The 25,241-nt window shown below is 36.3% G+C and overlaps 1 protein-coding gene across 7 annotated transcripts in view; it reads left to right on the top strand.

Moving 5' to 3' along the window:
* GOLGB1 (golgin B1) overlaps window positions 1-25,241 on the top strand; it is a 78,150-nt gene that overhangs the window by 20,488 nt on the left and 32,421 nt on the right. For 4 of the 7 annotated variants that reach the window (XR_011428686.1, XR_011428687.1, XM_023623153.2 and 1 more), the window contains exons 5-11: window positions 1,235-1,363; window positions 5,713-5,838; window positions 7,971-8,093; window positions 9,214-9,327; window positions 10,795-11,197; window positions 12,239-12,354; window positions 23,054-23,168. Coding sequence is in view for 5 of the 7 variants with exons in the window: in XM_023623153.2 (XP_023478921.1) it covers window positions 1,235-1,363; window positions 5,713-5,838; window positions 7,971-8,093; window positions 9,214-9,327; window positions 10,795-11,197; window positions 12,239-12,354; window positions 23,054-23,168 (1,126 nt within the window). In the remaining 2 variants the exon portion in view is untranslated. 7 annotated transcript variants of the gene reach the window in all.

The following is a 25,241-nucleotide window of genomic DNA, read 5'->3' on the forward strand; positions in this document are numbered from 1 at the left end:
TGGCTGTTGTCACACCAACCTGTCTCTCCCCATGTTGCTTTGTTTCTTCTAACTTTCCCTCTGCTATGTTGTTAGACTTTTAAATTATCTATTTTATACTCTTTTTTTTCCTCTTTTTTTTTTGGTGAGGAAGATTGGTCCTGAGCTAACATCAGTTGCCAATCTTTCTTTTTTTACTTGAGGAATGTTGTCACTGAGGTAACATCTGTGCCAATCTTCCTCTACTTTGTATGTGGGACACTGCCACAGCATGGCTTAATGAGCAGTGTCTTGGTCTGCGCCTGGGATCTGAACCTGTGAACCCCAGGCCACTGAAGCAGAGCACATGGGCTTAACCTCTATGCCACTGGTCTGGCCCCTCTGCCTTTTTTTAAAGCCTCTGAGACCTTAAACAAATACAATCTTGCTGCTTCATTTCCTTCCTCTGTTAAATAAAAGGGTTGGATTAAATGATTTGGAAGTTCCAGTGATCAGTCACAGCAGCCCTTTAACCGTTGTCTACTTATTACAGAGCTAGGTATTCTGTAGGAAGTATTGTTGAAGAACTGGTGGCAATCCTCAGACACTTGACCGACTATTATGTGGAAAAAAGTATAAAATTATTTTGTGTCATTCCAACAAGCAGACCAGGTTTGTTTGGGGGTGGTGAATTCAGTAGGGAGGCGGAATCTGGTTCAGTCTAAGGAAGAGCTTTTGGGGAAAGAAATACACTGTTGAAAGATTTGGATTTCCCCTCACTGGCTCTTTTATGATGTTTTGCCCCTCGCTGACAGTGGCTGTGGTTTCCTGAATTCCGTCCTCTGGTTCTTCAAGGCAGTGAGACTATGAGTTTTCTATTAAGTTTTAGTCCTGCGTGGTGCTGACTGGTTTTGCCCTGAGACTAAAAACCATAAAAATGGGAAACTCGGTACCATATCTTCTAAGTGAACTCCCCTCTGTTATCCTCCTGCTTTTGGTTGCTCTCTAGCATTTTCAGATAGCTGTTTTTCTGTTTTGTCCAGAGCTTATAGGTATTATCGGAGGAGGGATAGATCTAATAGGAGCTACTAGGCCGTATTGAAACTGGAAAACTCTAAGATTCTTTCCTTGTTGTTAGGTCAGGTGTTATTTCTTGCTCCCATCAGTTTGGTAAAACTATAATCAAATAGTTGAATAGGGCAAATTAGAGCAAAAGGTCAAATATATATTAATTGTAATTCTTTTGAATAAATGACTTTATCTCTTGTATTTTCAGCATGGCAAGAGTTCTACAGAGGAAGAGATGGAAGTAGAAAAGATAAAACATAAACTCCAGGAGAAGGAGGAACTAATTAGCAGTTTGCAAGCCCAGCTTACTCAGGCACAGGCAGAGCAAGCTGCACAGGTAGGGGGGTGTGAGTCACCTCATAATCATTAAGAAAATCGCTAAAGCCCAGTGGATTATTACATGACAAATATATTATTCTAGATGCCCAACGGGTATTTATCTCTGTTATCTATCAGTTTCCTTCCTTCCTTCCTCCCTTTCTTCCTTCCTAAGTCTAGTAATTTTACTAGACTATGTGTTGATATTTGTCATTCTTGGTTGATAGTTTTAGACACCTAGTATGCTCTTACAATATATGGTTTCACGTATTTTTATTTCAGAAGAATTTCCTTGAATTAGATAGCTTGCAGTATTTGGTCTGTTTTCTTTGTTAGGGACTTCTGTTATCTGTATGTTCCATCTTTGATTGTCTCAGTATTTGTCACTTTCTCTCAATTCCTTATCTCTTTCTTCATTTTTTAAAAGGTTCCTCTTTTTTTCTTATTTCACTTAAGGCCTTTTTTGTGTTTATTTACTTTTGTGTTCATTCTTGTTTTATCTTCTTTTCTATTTTTTTTTTTAAAGATTGGCACCTGAGCTAACAACTGTTGCCAATCTTCTTTTTTTTTTTCTGTTTTTTCTCCCCAAATTTCCAAAGTACATAGTTGTATATTTTAGTTGTGGGTCCTTCTAGTTGTGGTATGTGGGACACCGCCTCAATGTGGCCTAATGAGCAGTACCATGTCTGCGCCCAGGATCCAAACCGGCGAAACCCTGGGCCACCGAAGCAGAGCTCGCAAACTTAACCACTTGGCCACGGGGCCAGCCCCTATCTTCTTTTTTAAAATGATATTTTCCTTTCTATCAAATTCTTCCTGAGTTCTGTCACCTAATTTCTAAGTTTTTCTAATTCTGTTTTATGTTGTACTTTCATGTGTTATATAATTTTCTTAATTTTTTTAGCACCTTTTGAAATAGATTGCAATTTTGATTTGATTTTTGAGCATGCCACTGATATGCTTTTGTCACCTGTAAGTATATTATTCTGCTTATTAGGTTTTTTTTAATCATAGCTTATGGGCTTTGACCTTGATTCTTTTCTGTTCCTTATTTTTGTGTTAAATTAACTTTCCTGAACTTTTAGAAGGAGGCTTGGTTCAGGAAAACTTTTTTTTACTTAACATACCTCTGTCTTCTGTTGTTTTTTGTGTTGTGTTCAAGGATGTGGCAGCTAGATTCTGAGGTTTCCTGGTTTTCTTCCCCTTGCCCTTCACTTTGATCTATACCAACATTGTCCAATAGTAATATAAAGGGAGCCATGTGTATAATTTTAAATTTTTTTAGCGGCTACATTATAAAAGACAAAGAAGAAATGAGTGAAATTAATTTTTACAGTGTATTTCATTTAGCTCAGTATATTCAAAATATTATATTTTCAAGATTAATATAAATTTTTTTTCCTCCACCCCACAATTAAATCTTTAGGGAGTAGGTAAAGGGTAGGGAGGGCCAGAGAGATTCAAGGAAACCTGGAGCAGGTGGGCATCCTTGTTCCTTAGGGCATAGCCTAGGGAAACTGCAACCCCTTTATTCAGTATGCAAAGCAGCCAGCTGTGGTTGATTTGAAATGTCTGAAGATATGGTCTAGGCAAATGAGCCTGTGCTAGCACCTCTGGTTCCCATGGCATGTGTGTGTCATCAAGGGAGTCTAGAATTTCCTGTAGCACTGTAGGGCACGCACAATGCTAAGAGGACTGGAAGAAGCATGTGGTCGGGACAAGGAGGCTGCAGGATATGGGGACTATGTGACTGGAGTCTAGAGTAGGGCCTACCCATTTCAGCAGTGGGTACAAGTTGGAAGCAGGTAGGATGAGCCTCACTTCAGCAGCATGCCCAGCCAGTTGGGACAAGCTAGACCAGAGCATGTCAATGCCGAAACATCTCTACCTCAAATCTGCAAGAACTTAGAAAGTCCCTAGGGAGGAGGTCATCAGAAGGAGGGAGAAAAGATGTAGTTTACTGAGAGTAAATCCTGAAACAACTGAGATAATACCTGAAAAGCATTGGCTAAAACCGGAAGAGACTTAAGTTATGTTCATTGATGAGTTGAGGATAGTTGTTTTCTGTTGAGTGGGATCAAAAGCAAGATGAGGTTCCTTGTAGAAAATAATTACCTTTTCTTGCACATTTGAATTGTGGCATGTGTCATCAACCCTACTATATTTTTAATAATTCTTTCAGTCATTCAACAACTAGTTATTGGTCATCTACTATATGCAAGTTATTCTGCTTATAACACTTGCTGTTGTTTTCAAAACCCTATTTGAAACAACTCCCTGTGACTATATACTCTCTTGGAGACTTGTAGGCCTCTTCAAGCCCAGCTTCTGGAAACCCAACCCTGCCTTTCCTTACAGCAGAGGATCCTTACCCTTCATAATCCCCCTTTTAATATTATTTTCCTGTGGATTTCAATGATTTTTCAAGCAACTGACTTAAACAAAAGGTGTGGTAGGCCTATATATGTAGATGCGTACGATGTAAGTTTGAAACTTTTATTAAGTCAAATATACACGGATTCCGCTTACATCAGCTCTGTGGTGACCCCACCTGCTTTCCCAGATGTTAAGGCTAAAGCCTGGCTGGAGAGTTTTTGTAATGTAACTCAAAGCTGGAAAAGGAAAAGAAAAAAAATTTTGTGTGTTATTTTACACTTTTTTCTGCACTAAGTCTAAAATTTGGTATATATTTTACATTGGGTCTCAATTTGGATGCTGCATGTTATTAGGAAATAATTCATCAGCGTTTATATTTCATAAAATTTCCAGTTGAGAAAATATATTCATTTACTCAAGTTGTCCCAAACATACCTAAAAGCTTTCCAGCAACTGAACTGAGTGCCGAAACATCATTTTACTTTAATATTTACATCCACATTAAGAAACTGGTTCATTATTTTTAGAATTAATTTGACTTTGAAAAGCTTATCAACTACAAAGCTACGTCTGTGAGAAATGAAAGCATATGTCCATACAAAGACTCATATATGAATGTTTATAGCAGCTTTACTTGTAATAACCAAAAACTGGAAACAACTCACTTGTCTGTCAAAGGCAAATATTTAAACAAACTGTAGTATATCCACATAATCGAATACTACTTAGAAAGAAAATGGAATGAAGTGTGCATCAGTACTATGCCTTCATTTTCCACTTAAAAATGTGTCTATACTTGTTTTTGAACTAGAAAAATAATTCAGTTATAATTAAAATAATAATAAGCATTTTATGTCAATTTAATTACTAGTTACGATTTACAAAGGTATGAACCGTTACTCATGCCGTCTACATAGAGCATTCAAATAAACACGTTACAATGTTACATAGATATGTAGAAAAAATATCATTCAAACTGAATCAATCCATTGACACCAACTATAGATAGGAGATATGTTTATTATAACACTAGGAACAACATGCACACTTGGTACTTGCAAGACAATTCAACAGTATCTTATGTGAATGCCACAAAGTGAATGTAGTCATACCAAAACATAGTTGTATTTAATGGAAGAACAATATATATCTTCAGTTTTTAAATTTAAATTAATTAAAATTAAATAATAATTAAATTTCTTATTCATATTAGGCACATTTCAAGCCCTCTATAGCCGCATGTGGCTAGTTGATAATGAGTTATATAGCACGTGTATAGACCTTCTTTTTCTTCTGTTTCATTTATCCCTATTCTGCTTAATTTTTGTTTCATTCCTAGATGTTTCTTTTTACTGCAGGTCCATATCTTGGAAGGAACCCCTGATAAGTCAGTTTTGAGAGTCCAGAGGGGCTAGATTGTTCTAGCCTTTTAGTCCTTCTTACTGTGGACCCCTTACATATACCCAGTATTGGAGAATGGGAAAGTCTTGCCAATTTAAGTTACTGTTCTAAGACTGGGCAACTGCATTTTCCAATAAGTACTTATTGGCTATTTGGGAATCTTCCTCTTCACAAGGCCAGCCGCTGTTGCTCTGTTGCTCCTTGTTTCCTCTCCCACAGACTCTGATCCCATGTAGGTCTCATACCTTTTGGTGGCTTGTCCTACCTGCTTGTATTTTGGAGTTTGTGGGACTACTTTTCTAATTTTATTGTAAATATCATCCATGAGTTTTTGGTTTTACTTCTAATTGTACTGTCTCTTTATATGTGAGGATTCAGAGAAATTGAAAAACTGCTGCTATTGCTTCTATCTCTTCTGACAAATAGATTTTCATGATTACTTTTTAATTGCAGTACATGCAATTCCCTTTTGTTTTAAGTGGAAATTAGAAGCATATTGTCAGATATTTAGGGCAAATGAGAAAGGGAGGTCAAAGAATTAAAAGTGCCAATTCTTTTGCTTAAATATTTTTTTTCCTTCTGTGTCTTCAGTTTGATAAGAGTTCGAAAGAAATGGAAGAATTTTTAATGATGAAGCAACAGCTCCAAGAGAAAGAGGAACTCATTAGCACTTTACAAGCCCAGCTCAGCCAGACGCAAGCAGAGCAAGCTGCTCAGGTAGGATGGAAGGTACCTCATAATCAGAATAAAGAATCGTGAAAGTCTAATGGGTTATTACATGATAAGTCAATTCAGTCACTTTTTAAAACCTGAGTAGATGAAAGTATAATAGCTAGAGTATTACATTAGAAATTAGATGGATGTGGTAGTAGAAGAAATTAGAAGAAGTGGTATTTACCTAGATGAATTTGTGGTAGCTTAATTGATGGCTGTTTCTTAGTTCTGCAGGCCCAGAAACTTGGTTTTAATAGCACACAAAGTTTCAGCCTCTTAGCATTGGGCTCATGCTAAGTTCAAAAGAGACTGATAGATAAACCAAAAGAAATACAAATGATTAGATCCATTCTTTCCCTATAGTAAAGTCTTACTGGGAAGTTAAATTATAATCAGAAGATTGCTTACTAAGTATGTAATGAGAAGGTGGTGTAATTATATGATTCGATGTTAAATGGCACCAGTATGTAACATTCTTCTTCATGTTCATTTCTGCTACCAGGACCAGACTTATTTGGACTGGCATCCTCAACTCTTTCTATCTGACTATTTTTCTAAATTTCCAGTTTGACCACCTACTCCCATATTTTTCCTTTGGGAATGCTTTTGACTCATGAAACGTTTTTTGTTTTTTTGTCTGAAGTGCCTTTGCACAATAGCTAATCTTATCCATCGGGTATTTGGTTTTTACTTTATTGATAACTTGTAGTATTAGTGGTGCCTTCTGTCTGTGGATGGCTTACTGCTGTCTATACAGTTAAAATTATGTATCCGGAAATCTTTAATTTTACCTATTAGCTTTTATCGTGTCCTTTTATGTACAAGCATTATTATACAATGTAGGATGGAGAAATACAAAATATGATTTTTACCTGCAAGTGGCTTAAAACATGGAAAGCCAAGATATATAAATGTATTAGATCTATCATAATGCAAGCTATTCAGAATAAGTGCATCGCAAACAGCAACTCAAACTGAGTGTATTTGGAGAGGTGAAAGAGGTTACTATGAGTGTGACAACAAGGAGGATATATGGAAAAGTTAGGATTTAGGCAAAACTGTGATGGATAGATGGTATTCCAGACAAGGTAGGGGAAGATATTCTATCTGTGGGGAATGGTGTGAGCAGACTCAGAGAGGAAAAAGAATATGGTACATATATGAGAAAAGATGTGTAGATGTGCTTGGCCAATGAAGGCCTCTAATGCCTATACATTTGAAACACAGGATTCCAAACTCATAGTGATGTCAGAATTCCAATAATAAAAAAATTATGGAGATTGTTTTGTCCTACATAGGATAGCCAAGGTCAGTTCACAGTGTCAGAAATTGAGAAATCAGCAATAGTTAAGGACCAGTGCAAAATGGGCAAGCTAAGAGCTGACTGGCATGCCCAACCACAGATCTTAAGGAAATGAATAAGCACACACACACACAACCTAAAAACAAAACAAAAATATTGGGACTGAGCAGCTCACAATCAGTCAGTAGATTTCCATTTCATTCTGTTAAGAGCCAGTTATAATGAAGGTGGTCTAGCAGCCCGTAAGTAACGGCAGCTGAAAATAGCTGTCTGGAGAGCTGGTGTGGATTTGGGAATATGCCAAGTTCTTTGGTAGAAGCAATTCTTTGAAAATAAGACTAGAAAGAAAGATTTATGTTTCCTGTTGTAGAAAATCTTGAATAGAAGATCTATTAGTTTGAAGTTTGACTTAGAGGGCATGAGAATTTCCTTAAAAGTTTTTGAGCATGAGTGTGATATTGAAAGAAGTGTCTAGGACTTAGAAATATAACTTCACTTTGTATGTTTAATATTCTCATCTCCTTAGAACTTATAAAATATACCTCTTGTATATTTAAACATTTCTGGTGACCATGCAAATATAATTTTTAATCAAAATTTATATTTAGGCTGACTTCTGAACTTGATAATAGGCTTTCTCTCACATTTGGAAGCTACTGTCAGGCCTGACTGTATCTTTCTTCCAACATTCTCATCCTTGACATTCAAAATCTGATTTAAAAACCTGTCGTCTATCAATTCTCAGTGTATCTTTGGAGAATAGTCTGTGAGTTTTGTTTGTGCAATATTCGGGGAGTGTAACTTGTATAGTTTCTCTGGTGTGTGTCTTTAGTTGAGTTCCATGCAGCAGGTGGTCCGAGAGAAAGATGCCCGCTTTGAAACACAGGTTCGTCTTCATGAAGATGAGCTTCTTCAGTTAGTAACCCAGGCAGATGTGGAAACAGAGATGCAACAGGTGTGTTGCTAAAACTTAGTAGAATGATTGTCATTTTGGTTAATGTTTAATTAAATGATCACAGCCACTTTTCTCCTTTTACCCACTGCTTTCCACTTGGTCCTAGTGTGCTCCTTAATTGGCTTCTTTTTGGTGTTTTTGTCTTCTGTTGCATATTAATTATTTACTTTTTCTTATCCTTACCTTGCCTCTTACCCTTCTAACCAGGTTGTCGGTACTCAAAAGCTGAGTTTAATTGGCAAATGTATGTGGTAGTCAGAAATTGGTTTTTCTTCAGTTTGCTGATCGTAGATGCATTAAAAATGTGATCCAAAGCTTCAAATCAATGAAGCCAGTTTTAAACTTTCAGAAAATTAAAGATGAAGGGAGTGATTTTGAAGCCATAAAGTCTTTTATTAAATCAATAGTTCTTTTTAAAAAAATGCATTGAGTATATTTTGAAAAGTGGCTTCATTGTTTTCGAGTTTGTCATCTACTAACTCAAAGGTATTTGTTTCTATTTAGTGTGTAGTGCAGTGTGGTACCCAAAGGCACTCCAGTGGTATTTCCTGGTTGATCCATTTAATTGTTTTTGAGTGAAAACTTCTTTCAAGTTCTAAGCAATCCTTCAGAATACACCACTAAATAAGGTTTCAGAATACAACACTTTTTTTAAGTAGAATGTTAACCTATACATGTATCATTGATTTATTCATTCAACAAATGTTTATTGAGTGCATGTCTTGTGCATGACACTAGAAGAGAAATGGTTCTTGCCTGCAGAGAATGTTCTCCTTGATGAGTGAGACATACATGTACCTATGTTATTTAGGTACAGGATATTGATTATATAATTTTAAAAGTGGGTATGTGTCATTTTCTTTAATTTGAAAAGGCTCCCTAATTCAGGGACTTGCTTGTTTCTCAGTTTGGTTGTTGTCAGTGCTCTGGAGAAGACATTTTTGGAGACTCTTTGTTGCTGCTGGATGGGGAGCATGGCATGCTTGGTGTTTCCCTCTTTAATCTGTCATCCTCAACATCCAAAAATCTTAAGTACACAAATCTACGTGACATTTTGAAAGGTAAGCAGATAATGGTCCTCATTTGTTAGCACATTGTGTCTCAAACATTTTCTTTTCAGAAATTGAGGGTGCTGCAGAGGAAGCTTGAAGAGCATGAAGAAGCCTTGCTGGGTCGTGCTCAGGTCGTGGACTTGCTGCAACAGGAGCTGACTGCTGCTGAACAGAGAAACCAGGTACTGCCTTATGATCTTTACTGCTTGCCTTGGGAGTATTCATTTCCGCTTAGTTGGCCAGGCAGTGGGTATAAAATCCTATTATAAACCTTCAGAGAATTGCTGCCATTTATTCATCCTTTCAGCAGATTTGCTGTCTTAAGTAGTGGTCGTACAATGATGAGCAAAACAGATACAGTCCTTCCCTCATGAAGCTTACATGTCCCGTCTTTCATTGTTGCTCTCTCCCTTTGTGGTTCTAGGTCTAGGGTCCTAGTTTCTCTAGAATGTCATATTTTCCTCTGGTGAGTTTCTTTTCTGTCAGTTTACCCCTTCTCTGTCTTGAATGGTTCTTGTTCTTTATGTTCTGTCCCTTCTTTGCTTGTTGTTGTTGGTTGACTTTCTGTTGGATTGAAATAATCCTACCATGCTGTATTCCCTTGAGTCTAAAGGTAATCCAGGACACTGATGTTCTAAAATCTTGTACTGAAATATCTCATTCCTGACTGTAACCCATCCTGTCATTGCCTTTCTCAGACTGTCCTGACCGTCAATCTCATTATGATCCCTTGATCTTTTCACTTTGTTCCTCTAGTATGTTAGTTTTTTCTTGGCCTCTCTCCTTTCCCTGTGTGGTGTGGAACTGTGTTTGACCATTTGGGCTACTCTTTTACCACACCTTGGATTCCCTGTGTCTCTGTCCTATCACATCCAAGTAGCCAAATCCTAATGTGGAATTGGTGTCCACATTCTCTGCTCGTTCATCTGGTTGCAGTGTGCTGCTGGAGAAAGTCACATCCTTTCTTTTTAATTTTCAACTCTCCATGAGAAGGACTTTCTTTCTTGCATAGAAACGTGTTCCCATATCTCCCATCCTAACAAAACCCATACCCTGACCCTGAGGGCCATCTCTGGCTGTCATCAGATAGGTTCAAATCCCAGTTGTTCCACTTAATGGATAGTTACTATATAGATAGTCACATTTATGTGTCTTTTGGCAAATTTTCCTTCTTCTCTGTGCCTGTTGATACCTTATAAGCGTCTCTCTCATGGCCTCTGTCATTTTGTATTATAATTATCTGTTTAAGTGTGACTCTCCCACTGAACTCCTGAGTTCCTTGAGGGTAGGGGCTGGATTCATTCATTCATTCATTTGTTCATTTAGTATTTTTTGAGTACCATATCCTCAATATGCTATATATTGTGCTAAGTGCTGGAGGACAATGTAATGAAACAGACACAGTCCCTTCCCTTAGTGAACATATTATGTAATGGGAGAGACAGAAATTAAAAGATGACACAAATAAATATATATATGAATACAAACTGTCAAATGTATCAAGAAGCAAAAACAGAGTGTCTTATGCAATTGTAGGTTTGGTCCTGAGTGTCTAGCCCCATGCTTCACCCAGAAGAGGCACTTCACTATGCTTAGTGAAATGAAGGAATGAATTTATGGCTCATGAGGCTTTTGTCTTTTTTTCTTAGATTCTCTCTCAGCAGTTACAGCAGATAGAAGCTGAGCATAATATTTTAAGGAACACTGTGGAAACAGAAAGACAAGAGTCTAAGATTCTGATGGAAAAGATGGAACTTGAAGTGGCAGAGAGGAAATTATCCTTCCATAACCTGCAGGAAGAAATGCATCATGTACTGGAACAGCTTGAGCAAGCAGGCCAAGCCCAGGCTGAGCTACAGTCCCGGTACAGTGCTTTGGAGCAGAAGCACAAAGCAGAAATGGAAGAGAAGACCTCCCACATTTTGAGTCTTCAAAAGACTGAGCAAGAGCTGCACTCTGTCTGTGATGCCCTAAAGGATGAAAATTCAAAGCTTCTCCAAGATAAGAGTGAACAAGCAATTCGTTCAGCCGAGGCCATTCAACAGCTGGAAGGTCAGTATTGGAATGCATTTGAAGCCCACTTGTATAGCACCTGAGTGGCTCCTACTTCAAAATTTCAGGGATCTGTTAATGACATCATTAGTTCAAATCAATTGAATCAATAGAAAGATTAAGAAAGTCATCTCTTCTGAACTCTGTTGTATTTCTCCTTTCTCTGACTGAAGTTATAATATGGCTTAATATTATAATTGTCATTACAGTGCCAGAAACTATTGATAGTGGTGTGTCAAATATTTAAAAGAATGCTATGTGAAACATGACTCTGGTCTGAAGGGTTCAGTGACTGAAATGAGTAGGACTCGAATTAATTTGTGCAAAACTCAGGCCAGATTTAGGTGCATAGGTAGGGAGACTGCATTGCATGGAGTCATCCTTACTTCTAAAGGTGGATCTGAATGCTTTTCTCATAATTGAAAAAAAGCAAAAACTTCTTTTTAAAGAAAACTTTTATCCTTTAAGAATTCAAGAAAACTTATTTTTTTAAATGTTTTATTATTAAAGTAATATATGCCTCTAATTTAGTTTAGTTCTAATAGATTGGCATTTATCTAAAGGAAAGATTTTAGAATTAAGTTGAAGGTCTGTACTGAAGAACTGAACATTAACCAGAAAGCCTTGAGGGGCATTACAAAGGAACAGTGTGTTACATGAGCACGCTGTCCTCTCAGCTGGACCATGTTCATGTTTAAAACTGTGCTGTAGAATCTGGGTGGGATAACTTTTGAGTGAAGAGTGAAAAAAATAAAAAGTGCTAAAGGCATTTTCAAGGGGGGAAGGAAAAATGACTTTTTAAAAAGTGCCGGGTCCTGTTTTATCTTACCTTTGAAGGAAGTGCCTTACTGAGATCCCATTTGGTCCTTCAGAGCATGTAAACAGTTAAAAAAAAAAAATGTTGTCATTGGCATCATAATTTTGATTCAGATAACTGAACTAGAGTAAACAGCATACGCTGTATTCCTAGAAGATTGTAAGTCACTAAGTTTCAGACTTGAGGCAGAAGTCATTTATGTTTACTTATTTTGTTTTCCTTAGATCAACTCCAGCAAAAATCCAAAGAAATTAGCCAATTTCTAAATAAACCAACCTTGCAAAAACATGAAACAGCATCTCAAACTTCTTTTCCAGATGTTTATAATGAGGGCACTCAGGTAATTAAATGTGCAATTCTTATGAATATGATCTCTTTGTGTTTGCTATATCTATACGTGGATGTTCAAATGAGAGTTTATTCCAGAACGCCGTATAAGCCTTCTGTCCTTTCTGCTTGATAAAAAGCTGTTTTTGAGGTGATTCCATTTGAAAGGAATCATGAAAGACATTAACGTAGTATTTCAACAAATAATGAGAAAAAAGTAGATAATAAGCACCATGGTTTTGGGAGCCTTTCTGATTCCAAGGTTTAGAAATCTGTATTGGAGATGAAATATTATTTTTGCTCTTATAATCAGTTTTCCCAGTTGAGAAGTGAATTTAGTTTTTGGTAGATTGAGTTTTGATCAGGTTTAATGTGTACAATTTGGTCTAACCAAACTTACAAGTGTATTAGAGAAATCATAGTGCTCCTATTAATTAATTAACAGTAAAAAATTTAATTGCTAAGTGGCTGTTGATTGGCCAGTATATTCTCTCTTCCTCCTATAAAAATCTCTGTGGGAAGCTGGATTATAATTACCAGAAGTCTGCTTATTAAGCATGAATATCAGAACAGGGAGAGTTAGATGATCTTAATTGGTTAGTGTCAAGCTGGGATAACTGGATTCTTTCATCTCTGTTATAAGATTATACCCTTCCAAACTGACAGACACATTGGCCAGCAGAGTCCCATGGTTCCTGGACAGGACTGTGCACTGATGAAAATTTTTGCTACCTGGTTTCTAGCATCTAGGCTTTCCAATCTCTTCTGTTCCACCATTCTCAACTTTTTCCTCCAATGTTTTAAGGCATTTTTCAGCAATTCCAAAAAATTAAACAAATTTTATAGTGAGCACCTGTATACCCACCATCTAGATTATATCAACATTTTAATATATTTACTTTATCAAATATCCGTCCATTTGTCCATCCACCAATTCATCTTAATTTTTTATACATTTCATAGTTAGTTGTAGACTTCAGTACATTTTTCTCTAAATATTTCAGCCTTTTTTCTTTTGAAGATTTACAAAACGTGATATATACAAATATTGTGTGCCATTCATTGAGTTTTGTCAATAGTGTACACCTGTGTTACGCAAATCCCTATCAAGATATATTATATATCACCATCACCCCACAAAGTATCCTCATGCCCTTTTGCAGTCAACCCCAGCCTTTCCCTCCAGAGACGACCCATGTTCTATTTTTTCACCATAGATTAATTTTGCCTGTTTTACATCATATAAGTATAATCATATAATATGTGCTCTTTTGTGTAAAATTTCTTTCACTCACCGTGTTTTGAGATTCATCCATATTGGTGTCTGTATCATAATTTATTCTTTTATATTGCTGAGAAGTATTCCATTTTATGAATATACTCCATTTTCCTTTTGCATGATTGTGCTATAATTTCCTTTTGATGGATACCTGGTCTTTTTCATGCTTTGGCTGTTATGGATTAAACTGCTATGAATAATCTCATACAAGTGTTTGTTTGGACATATGTTTTCATTTTATCTTCAGTAAATACTAGTTGAGGAATTTCTGGGCCATGGAATAAGGATATATTTAGTTTTATAAGGAACCGCCAGATTTTTTTTCCAAAGTGATTGTATTATTTTGAAAATAAAATATATGAGAGTTCTAGTTGCTCCACATCTTCAACAAGATTTGATAATGTCAGTTTAAAAAATTTTAGCCATTCTAATGGTGTGTAGTGGTATCTCCTTGTGGTTTCAATTTGCATTTCTCTGATGACAAATGATGTTGAACATTTTTTCTTGAGAATCTTGGCTATTTGTCTATCTTCTTTTGGTAAAGTATCTTTTCATTTATTCTCCTATTTTAAAAATTGAGTTCTTTGTCTTTTTGTCATCAAGTTGTAGGAATTCTTTATATATTCTGAGTGCCAATTTATTATCAGATATATTTGGTGAGTATTTTCACCTATCCTGTGGATTGCCTCCTATTCGTTTTCTTCATGTCTTTTAATTAGCAGACATTTTAAAGTTTGGTAAAGCCTATTATTTATCAATTTTTATGGTTATAATTTTCTGTGCCATGTTTATGAAACCTTTGCTTAACCTCAAGTCATGAAGATGTTCTCTGTTTTCTCCCACAAGCTTTATGGTCTTAGCTTTCACAGTCAAACCTCTGAACATCAACAAATTTTTGTGTGCAGAGTGAGATAAGGATCAAGGTTTATTTTTTCCCCTGTGTATCCAATTGTTTCAGCAGCATTTCTTGAAAAGATTTTACTTTCCTCATTGGATTGCTGTGGTACCTTGTTGAAAATCAAATAATTAATAGATCCATTTCTGAGCTTTCTATTCTATTATATTGATCTATTTGTCATTCCTTATGCCACTATCACATTGTCTTCATTATTGTAGTTTCTGGTTCGTCTTGAAGTCAGGTAATATAAGTCCTCTACTTTGTTCTTCTTTTCATGATTGCTTTGATTATTCCAGGTCCTTTGCATTTCCACAGAAAATATGCAATCAACTTTCTCAAGTTCTATTAAAAAAAGAAAAGCTGGATCGGATTTAGAATTGGCATTGTGTTGAGTCTATAGAGGAGTTTAGAGAGAAATGACTTCTTAACACTACTGAACTTTTCAATCCATGAGTATAGTGTATATCTCCACTTATTTAGATCTTCTTTCAGCAATGTTTTATCGTTTTCTTTGGAGTAGTTGTGCACATTTTAAAATTTATTCCGAAATATTTTTTATCTTTTGATGCTATTGTAGACGGAATTATTCTAATTTCATTTTCCAACTGTTTGCTGCTAATATGTACATATACATTGAATTTTGTTCATTAACCTTATATTATGTGAACTTGATAAATATTCCTTTTGTTCTAGTCTCATTTTGTGGATTTCTTAGGATTTTCTATATAAACAATCATATCTGCAAATAGAGATAAGTTTTACTTACTCCTTTCTAATCTTTACGCCTTTATTTCTTTTTCGTGCAATGGCTAGGATCTCTATTACACTATTTAAAAGAAGTGGGAGGATTGGGCCTTCTTGCATTGTTCCAGATCTTTGAGGAAAATGTCCCATATTTTACCAGTAGCTGTTACTAGCTTTAAGTTTTCTATAAATGTCTTTTATCAGATTGAGGACATTCTCCTCTATTCCTAGTTTGTTGAGAATTGGTATTGAATTTTGTCAAAGGCTTTTTTTTAATTGATTGAAGTGATTATATGGGTTTTCTTCTTTATTCTGTTAATATGGTACAGTACTTTAATTTTTTAATGTTAAACCAACTCTGCATTGTTAAAATAAACCCTACTTGGTCATAAAGTATTATCCTTTTTATATATTAATGAATTTGATTTGCTACTATTTTGTGAAGGAATTTTGTATCCATATTCATGAAGGATATATTGGTCTATAATCTTCTCTTTGTTTTGTAGTGTCTTTGTCATATTTTGGTGTTAGGGTTATGCCGGGCTCATAAAATGACTTGGGAAGTGTTCTTTTCTATTTTCTAAGAGTTTGTGTAAGATTGGTATTATTTCTTTCTTAAGTGTTTAAAAGAATTTACTAGTGAACCATCTGGGTCAGGAATTGATAATGATTTGAATTTCTTTTACAGATATACAGCTAATAAGATTTTCTTTTTCATCTTGTGTCTGTTTGGATTTTTAAATTTTTTTGGAGGTTTTGACTGTTTCACTGAAGATGTCAAATTTTTGTCATATGTTGGTTATAATATTCCCTTTTTATCCTTTTAATGCTTATAGGCTCTGTAGTGGTACCCACCCCCTACCCCAATCTCTATTCTTGTTTTTTTTAAATTGAGATATAATTGACATATAACATTGTGTAAGTTTAAGGTGTACAACTTATTGATTTGATACATATATATATTGAGGTATGATTACCACCATAGCATTAGCTAACACCTCTATCAGGTCACATAATTATCATTTCTTCTTTGTGGTGAGAACATTTAAGATCCAGTCTCTTAGCAACTTTGAAGTATATATACAGTATTGTTAACTATAATCAGAATGCTGGTTAGATTAGATCTCCAGAATTTATTCATCTTCTAACTGCAAGTTTGTACCCTTTGACCAATATCTCCTCAATTTGTGTTCATTTTCTTTTTTTTTAACTAATTAATTTTTTGTTTTATTGAGGTCATGTTGGTTTATAACATTGTGTAATTTCAGGTATACATTTTCTGTATAGACTGCATCGTGCACACCACCGATAGCCTAGTTTTTATCTATCACTGTACATATGTGCCCCTTTACCCCTTTTGCCCTCCCCTCTTCCCCTCTGGCAATCACTTATCTATTCTCTTTATTCCTATGTTTGTTTATCTTCCACATAGGAGTGAAACCATATGGTGTTTGTCTTTCTCTGTCTGGCTTATTTCACTTAACATAATACACTCAAAGTCCCTCCATGTTTTTGCAAATGGGATGAATTTGTCTTTTTTATGGCTGAGTAGTATTCCATTGTATATATATACCACATCTTCTTTATTGATTATGAGTCAATGGGCACTTGGGTTGCTTACATGTCTTGGTTATTGTAAATAATGCTGCAGTGAACCTAGGGGTGCATAAGTCTCTTTGAGTTGTTGATTTCAAGTTCTTTGGATAAATGCCCAGTAGTGGGATAGCTGGGTTGTATGGTATTTCTATTTTTAACTTTTTGAGAAATCTCCATACTGTTTTCCATAGTGGCTGCACTTGTTTGCACTGTCTATTACCCAAATACCACATTTGTTTATCCATTTACTTGTTGATGGACAGAGTTGGGTTGTTGACAGTTTTTGGCTATTACAAATAAAGCCATGAATATTCTTTTACAAGTCTTTATTTGGACCTAGGCTTGCTTTACTCTCAGTGAATACCTAGAAGTGGAATGCCTGAATCATATGGGAGGTATTTGGGAGGATTTAAGACACTGCCAGACTGTTTTCTAAAGTGGTTTTACCCTTTTGCATTCCCACCAGCAGTGTATGAGAGTTCCAGGAATAAAACTCAGTTGGTAATGATATGTTATCCTTCTATTTTGTTGGACTCAATTTGTCAGAATTTTGTTTTGAAGTTTTGCATCTATGTTCATAAAGAATGTTTGTCCGTAATTTTCTTTTTATCTATGTGAGTAATGCTGGCCTTTTAGAATGAATTGGAAATATTCCTTCCTCTTTAGTTTTTTTGAAAGATTTTTTGTAGACTTGATATTATTTCTTCCTTAAATGTTTTGTGAAAACTCACCAGTGAAGCCATCTAGTCCTGGAGTTTTCTTTGTGGGAGCATTTTTCTGTACAAATTCTATTGTTTAGTGGCTATCTGTCTATTCAGGTTACATATTTCGTTTTTTTTTTTCCTGCTTTTTCTCCCTAAATCCCCCCAGTACATAGTTGTATATTTTAGTTGTGGGTCCTTCTAGTTGTGGCATGTGGGATGCCGCCTCAGTGTGGCCTAATGAGTGGTGCCATGTCCGCACCCAGGATCTGAACCTGTGAAACTAAGCCACCAAAGCGGAGCACACAAACTTAACCTCTCGGCCACGGGGCCAGCCCCCTATTTCTTCTTGAATGAGCTTTGATATTTTATATGTTTTAGGGAATTTGTCCATTTCTTCTAAAGTGTCAAATTTATAGGCATAAAGTTATTCATAACAATCCCTAATTATTCCTTTAATATGTATAGAATCTTTAGTGATGTCACCTCCCCCATTCCTGATATTAGTAATTTGTATTTTCTTTCCTGTTCAGGTGAGACTGCCCAGAGGTTTGCCAACCTTACTGATGTCAGAAAAACCAGCTTTGGCTTCATTGATTTTCTGTTGTTCTCTGTTTTCTATTTTATTGATTTCTACTTTGATCTTTATTATTTCCTTTCTTCTGTTTATTTTGGATTTGATTTCCTCTTTTTCTTAGCTTCTTAAGGTGGACGCTAAGGCCATTATTTTGAGACCTTTCTTATTTCTAATATGGAGATTTTTACTATAAATTTCCCCCTAAAATCTGCTTTAGCAGCATCCCGCAAATTCTGTTGTGTTTTCATTTTCACTCAGTTCAAAATACTAATTTTGCTTTTGATTTTTTCTTTGACCCTTAGGTTATTTAGTTTCCAGATGTGTGGGTGTGATATGTCTAGAGGTCTTTCTGTTACTGATTTTTTTTAAAGCTTCAGTGCTTGGTTGTGTATCCTTGTTATTAGTTTAATTCTCTATGTGAGCCGCCTGGTTCCACGACCAGGAAACGAACCCAGGCCCAGGCAGTAAGAGAGCTGTATCTTAACCACTAGACCACTGGGGCTGGCTCTGTTACTGATTTTTAATTTAATTTGATTGTGGTCAGAGCACCTGCTTTTTAAACTTGAATCTTTTCAATTTGATTGAGACCTGTTTTATGGTCCACAATATTGTCCATTTTGGTAAATATTCCATGTGTACTTGAAGATAATGTGTCATCTGCTGTTGTTGGCTGGAGTGTTCTATAAATGTCAATCGTGTAAGGTTGGTTGATAGTGTTGTTGAAGTGTACTATATCCTTGCTGCTTTTCTGCCTACTTGTTCTCTCAAATTATTGAGAGGAGTTTTGAAGCCTCAGATGATAGTTGTGGATTTAGTTGTAGTTCTATCAGTTTTTGCATCATGTATTTTCAAGCTGTATTATTGGGGGCTTAAACATTTAGGATTTTTATGTCTTGATTAAGTGACCCATTTATCATTATGAAATGACTTTCTTTATCCCTGCAGACATGCTCTGCTCTGAGATGTACTTTTGTCTGATATTAATATAGCTACTCCATTTTTCTTTTGACTAGTGTTAGCATGATGTTTCATTTTTTATTTTTAACTTATCTGTATCTTTATATTTAAAGTACATTGCTTATATGCAGCATAGAATTTGATCCTCCTTCTTAGCCAATCTGTCAATCTCTCCCTTTTAGCTGGAGTGTTTAGACCATTTACATTAGTGTCGTTATTGGTATAGTTTTAAGATTCTCACTTTGCTATTTGTTTTCTATTTTCCCAACTGTTGTCTTATTCTTTTCTACTTTTCTTTCCTGTTAAAAAGTTGGCTGAGTATTTTTTATGATTCTATTTTTCCTCCTTTTCAGCTTATTAGCCGTAATTCTTTGTTTTGTTTGTATAGTGGCTGCATTAGGGAGTATAGTCTACATGGGTATCATGGTTTACCTTCACATAATATGCTTCATGTATCAAATAAGAACCTTACAATCATATACTTGCATTTCTTCGCTCTTGGAATTTATGTTATTGTTGTTTTACTTATACATATGTTATAAACAAAAAACATAAAGTGTTATTAAAAATTCTATTTTTGTTTAATCAGTTACTTTTAAGGAGACTCAAATAATAAGAAAATAAATCTTAACTACCATGGCAGTTACCATTTCTGGTACTTTTCATTCTTTAGGGTAAAAAGTTGGCAGTCTTTTTCTGTAAAGGGTCAAATAGTAAATATTTTCAGCTTTTGGACAATATGGTCTTTGTTGTAACTACTCAACTCTGCCATTGTAGAGTAAGAGCAGACGTAGAACAGAGGGAAACAAATGTGCTGTGGCTGTGTTACATTAAAACTTTATTACAAAAGCAGGCGGAAGACCTCCACAGTTTGCCAGTCTCTGGTGAAGTTTCATATTTTCAACTGGTATCACTGTCCTTCTACCCGGAGGACTTCCTTTAACCTGTGTGTGTGTGTGTGTGTGTATGTATATGTGCAACTCTGCTGGTGATGGGTTCTTAAAGCTCTTGTATGTCTGAAGACATCTTTGTCTCTGCATTGTTATTGATAGATATTTTTACAAGCTGACTAACGAATTCTACATTGATAGTTTTTTTTTTCTTCTGGTGCTGTAAGGCTATTACTGTACTGTCTTTTTTTCTTGCATTTTGTTTTTGATAAGAAATCTGCTGTCATCTTTGTCTCCGCCTCCCCATTCCCCTGCCCCCCGCCCTCGGTGCTTTTAGGATTTTTTCTTTTTAAAGATTTAATTTTTTTCCTTTTTCTCCCCAAAGTCCGCTGGTACATAGTTGTATATTCTTAGTTGTGGGTCCTTCTAGTTGTGGCATGTGGGATGCCGCCTCAGCATGGCTCGATGAGCAGTGCCATGTCCACGCCCAGGATTTGAACCAACAAAACACTGGGCTGCCTGCAGTGGAGCGCACAGGCTTAACCACTCGGCCACAGGCCGGCCCCAGGATTTTTTTTTTTTTTGAGGAAGATTAGCCCTGAGCTAACTGCTGCCAATCCTCCTCTTTTTTCTGAGGAGGACTGGCCCTGAGCTAACATCCATACCCATCTTCCTCCACTTTATACGTGGTATGCCTACCACAGCATGGCATGCCGCGTAGTGCCATGTCTGTACCTGGGATCTGAACTGGTGAACCCCGGGCCACCAAAGCGGAACGTGTGCACTTAACCGCTGCGCCACGGGGCCGGCCCCCACTTTTAGGATTTTATCACTGGTTTTAAGCACTTGGATTATGATGTATCTTGGCATAGTTTTCTTCATACTTCTTGCGCTTGGAGTTCATTTGAACCTTTTGAATCTCTGTTTATAGTTTTCATCAACTTGGAAAACTTTCTGCCATTAATTAGTCAAATATTTTTTCTGACCCTCTCCCCTCCTTTGGGGACTCCAGTTACACATATATTGGATCACTTGAAGTTTTCCTAGAACTCACTGATGCTCTTTTAATTGTTTTGGATCCTTTTTTCTCTCTTTCATTTTGTTAAGTTTCTATTTCATTATCTTCAAGTTCACTAATCTTCTGCAAAGTTCAATCTGTTGTTAATTCCATCTAGTGTATTTTTTTATCTCGAACACTGTATTTTGTTCTCTAGAGGTTTAATTTGGGCTTAAAAAATATCTTCCATGTTTTTATTTGGCTTTTTGCATATGTAGAATGCAATTATAACTGTTTTAATGTCCTTATCTTTTCAATCTAACATCAGTATCAGGACTGGGTCATTTTCAATTGATTATTCTCTTCATTATGGATTATATTTTCCTGATTTTTTGCATGCCTAATAATCTTTTATTGGTTGCCAGACATTGTGGTTGCTGGATATTTTTGTACTCATGTAAATATTTTGGAGTTTTTTAATGGGATGCAGTTAAGCTACTTGAAAATAGTTGGTCCTTTTGGATCCTGCTTCTTTGATTTGTTAGGCAGGTCTCAGTAAGTGCTCAGTCATTCCTTGCTACTGAGGCAAGACCTTGCAGAGTGCCCTGCCCAATGCCCTACAAAGTGTAAGTTTTTTCACATTTGGCTATGGGAATAGGCACTCTTCCAAGCCCTGTGTGAGCATCACATATTGTTCTCTAATCTCTTCAGAGAGTTTTGGGGAGTTCAGATAGCCTTGGATAATTTCCTCATATTCATGTGCTGCTCTGTACTATGCTCTGTACTATACTAGGGTTTTCTCTTTATGCAGATCTCTCCTATCTGCTACTCTGTTCTGTGAACTCTAGCCACTTTGATCTCCCTCCTCAACTCAGGGAGTCCACCAGGCTCTGCCTGGGTTCCCCCTTCTTGGGCCACAGCCTGGAAACTCTCTTAAGGCCTTAAGCTTGGTCAGTTGTTGGCTCACCTTATTTCTTTCTGACCTCTCAGAGAGCACTGTAGAGTTTTGATCACATTTTGTCAGCCGATAATCTGCACTCAAACCACAAACTCTGGCCCATGGTAGGTACCCACCCAGTTCAATTATTTTTGTCTTCACTGGACTGCCTCAAGTCAGTCCTGCAAATGCATAGTTCATTGTTCAGCCAGAGATTTGGGCTAAGTTTATACATAGAATTTAGGGCTCCCCCTTGCTGAAATATTTTTCTCTTCTCTCTGATTGCCTCCCTCACATTCAGGCAGCTGTGTTTGTCCCAAAGTCTGTCTTCTCATTCTTCAAGCCAGAAAGACTTGTGGCTTTTCTATTGGTGTTTCACTTGCCCTGTGTAATGCAAACTGGGAACTTCTCTCAAGAAAGAAACCATAAAACCCTTACACTCATCCCTTGCCATTTCTTTAATCATCAAGAGAAGGTTTGGGGTGGGTGAGCTGTAAAGACCCTTAAGGCTCAAAAATTCTATACAGTTTTAAGAAAAACTATAAAGAATAATCCCCTTGGAGAAGGAAAACATATAAAAAGACATAAAACTAAAGATGTAGCATAATTAGATATTTGCATTTCATTAGGAAAACCAAACATCATGGATGCATAAATTAAGTGTGAGAGAAATTTAAGTGTGAGAGAAAAAAAACAATTATGACTCTTCTTCCTTGGTAAGGAATACATATTACTTTTGCCTCTGTTCTTTGGGAGCCTCTCTTCATGTGCAGTCTCCTTCAGGAGAATGATATTGTTACCAGGTGGCATTAATCTAATTTTATAATGTTATTTGTTTGTGGACCTGAAAATGTTCTTTCTTATGCAGTAGACTTGGAATTTCTGTCTTTGTAATCCCGGCTTCAGTCTTAAATTCAAAAGCCAATGAATGAACTAGAAATTTATGTGAAAGATTTTCTATCTTCAGATAAAAAGCATTACTTTAAAGATTGCCAAGGCAGATGAGTAGATGCTAATTTTAAAGTATTTTCATGGCTGGAGAACTTTTAGAAGACAAAAGTACTGGAGGCTATCTGGGCATTAGTATGAGAGTTTTTCGCTGGAGAATCATTAATTTGTTTCTTTCTACGATTTAGGCAGTCACTGAGGAGAATATTGCCTTTTTGCAGAAGAGAGTGGTAGAACTAGAGAATGAAAAGGGAGCCTTGCTCCTTAGTTCTATAGAGCTGGAGGAGCTGAAAGCTGAGAATGGTACGTATCAATGAAAACCATAATTCCCTGTCTTCTTAACCCACGAGTACCTCTACTTTTATCACTATTTGTATATAACGTGTAGATTCTCTGATTCTCTGATAATAAAGATCTTAGCAGAGTTGGTAGTTATCGAAGATAGGGTTAAAACACATTAAACAATTCGAGCACAATATCTATGTTTACATAAGTGTAACCTTTTGCAGTATGGCCTATAAATGCTGCAGAATTTCTGTATTATATTCATTTTGGAGTGGTCAAGGAATCTTCTAGGAAATATGGCTTGAATAGGTTCTTAATAAGATGATGAATTTTTAAATAGGTAAAATGAAGAAAGAAGGGACATTCCCGGTAATACATTTGTGGGATGAGGTATCAGAGATCAGTATCAATAAAGGTTCAAAGGTAGAAACCATGTTGGTTTTTTCTCATGCTGTGTACTGCTTAGAACCCGATCCCTTTCCGTTAACCTGGCTAATTGTTATTCATCTTTCAAGCCTCAAGTAGGGCATTATCTTTTTAGGAAGTTGACCCTGATCCTCCAAGGTTGAGTTAAATGCATTTTTGTATTTCTGTAACATCCTTGCATTCTTTTAACATTGTATTAAAATCGTTTGTTTATATGTTTATATTTTATACCAGAAGCTCTTTAAAGGTAAAGTGTAAGCTCTTCAAGGGCTGGGGCCATTTTTTTTCATCTTTGCTTTATTAACCTTTGCCAAGAGCTGGTATTGCACCTGGCAAATAGCGGCTGCTAAATAAAGTTTTGTTTGTTTAAACTAAACTTAGCATTTTATTGTATTGAGCTGTGTGTAAACACTTAGTAAGAATGAAGACATTCCTTCCATTTGTCACCTGCTTCACAAGGACCTTATGATTTTGGTAGCATGTAGTTAATAATGCTTTACTGATCTGTTTCATCCCGGATTAACTGACTACTATGCTTTATCTTCTAAGAGTGAGAATGAATACCAAGTAAAGTTTGTACCATTTTTTAAACTCTAAACCCAATATTTCCGGCTTAACCCCTTTACAGTTCCACTTGGCTCTCAACTGGGGATTATATACCTTTAGACTCTTCCCACCGTTGCTAATCCATAAAGAACACCACAAATTCAGCTCATTATTCAACCCACTCAAAGCACTTCTTTGAGACCTTATCCATGATGCTTATTTTGCAGACAATGCTTGTCACTGTCTTGTAGCTCATTATGGTTTACAGGTGTTAGGTGAGTTTCATTCTCTTTGTTCTTTTCTGTGGGGATGACTGGACTTAAAGTTTTCAGTTATTAGTTTTTGTGCCTGGTCTCATAGGTTACCTTTGCTTTATGTGTTGCGTTCTATTCAACTTACCTTTTGTACTTTCATTTCTACCACTGTTCCTCTTCTTTGAATAATCTTGTGAAGTGTCTTAACATATTATATACTGTCTTGAATTCATTTGTTTCATGAATGTTCATTTATTCATTCAATAAATTTCTGTGGCGCCTTTCCTATGTGCCAGACACTAATCTAGTTGGTGAGGATGCTGCTCTGAACATATTAGAGGGGAAGACAGGCCATAAATGTGTATTTTAATAAGAAAATGTCAGAGAGTGATAAGTATTAGGATAAAAATAAAACAAATTACTGAAAATGTGCCTGGGGGAAGAGGAAAGCAGCATTAGAGTTCAAGCTGGGCCTCTCTGAGCTCTTGAAACCTGAATGATGAAAGGCAGACAGCCCTGCAAAAAGGCTGAGCAAAGTGCATTCCAGGCAGAGAAAAGAACAGTGGAAATATCCTGAGGTATGAATAAACTTGATGTTTGTGGACAGAAAGAAGGCCAGTGTTTAGGGAGTGGAGTGAACAAAAAAGGGTCAGTGCAAGAAGAGGAGGTTGGAAGATAAGTGGGGTTAAATCACGAGTGCCCATCTAGGTCATGCTAAGACATTTGGCTGTAGTGTAAAAAATACGCTTTTTTATTTTCTGTAGTATATCTGTCTTAGCATCTCAGAAAGAGTATAAACTCCTTGGGGGCATATTATACTCAGTATTTTTATTTTCCAAGGTACTACTACCCTTTTTAGGTATAT

The sequence above is a fragment of the Equus caballus genome, chromosome 19 (assembly GCF_041296265.1).
Source record: "Equus caballus isolate H_3958 breed thoroughbred chromosome 19, TB-T2T, whole genome shotgun sequence".
In the NCBI taxonomy this organism is placed as follows: Eukaryota; Metazoa; Chordata; class Mammalia; order Perissodactyla; family Equidae; genus Equus; species Equus caballus.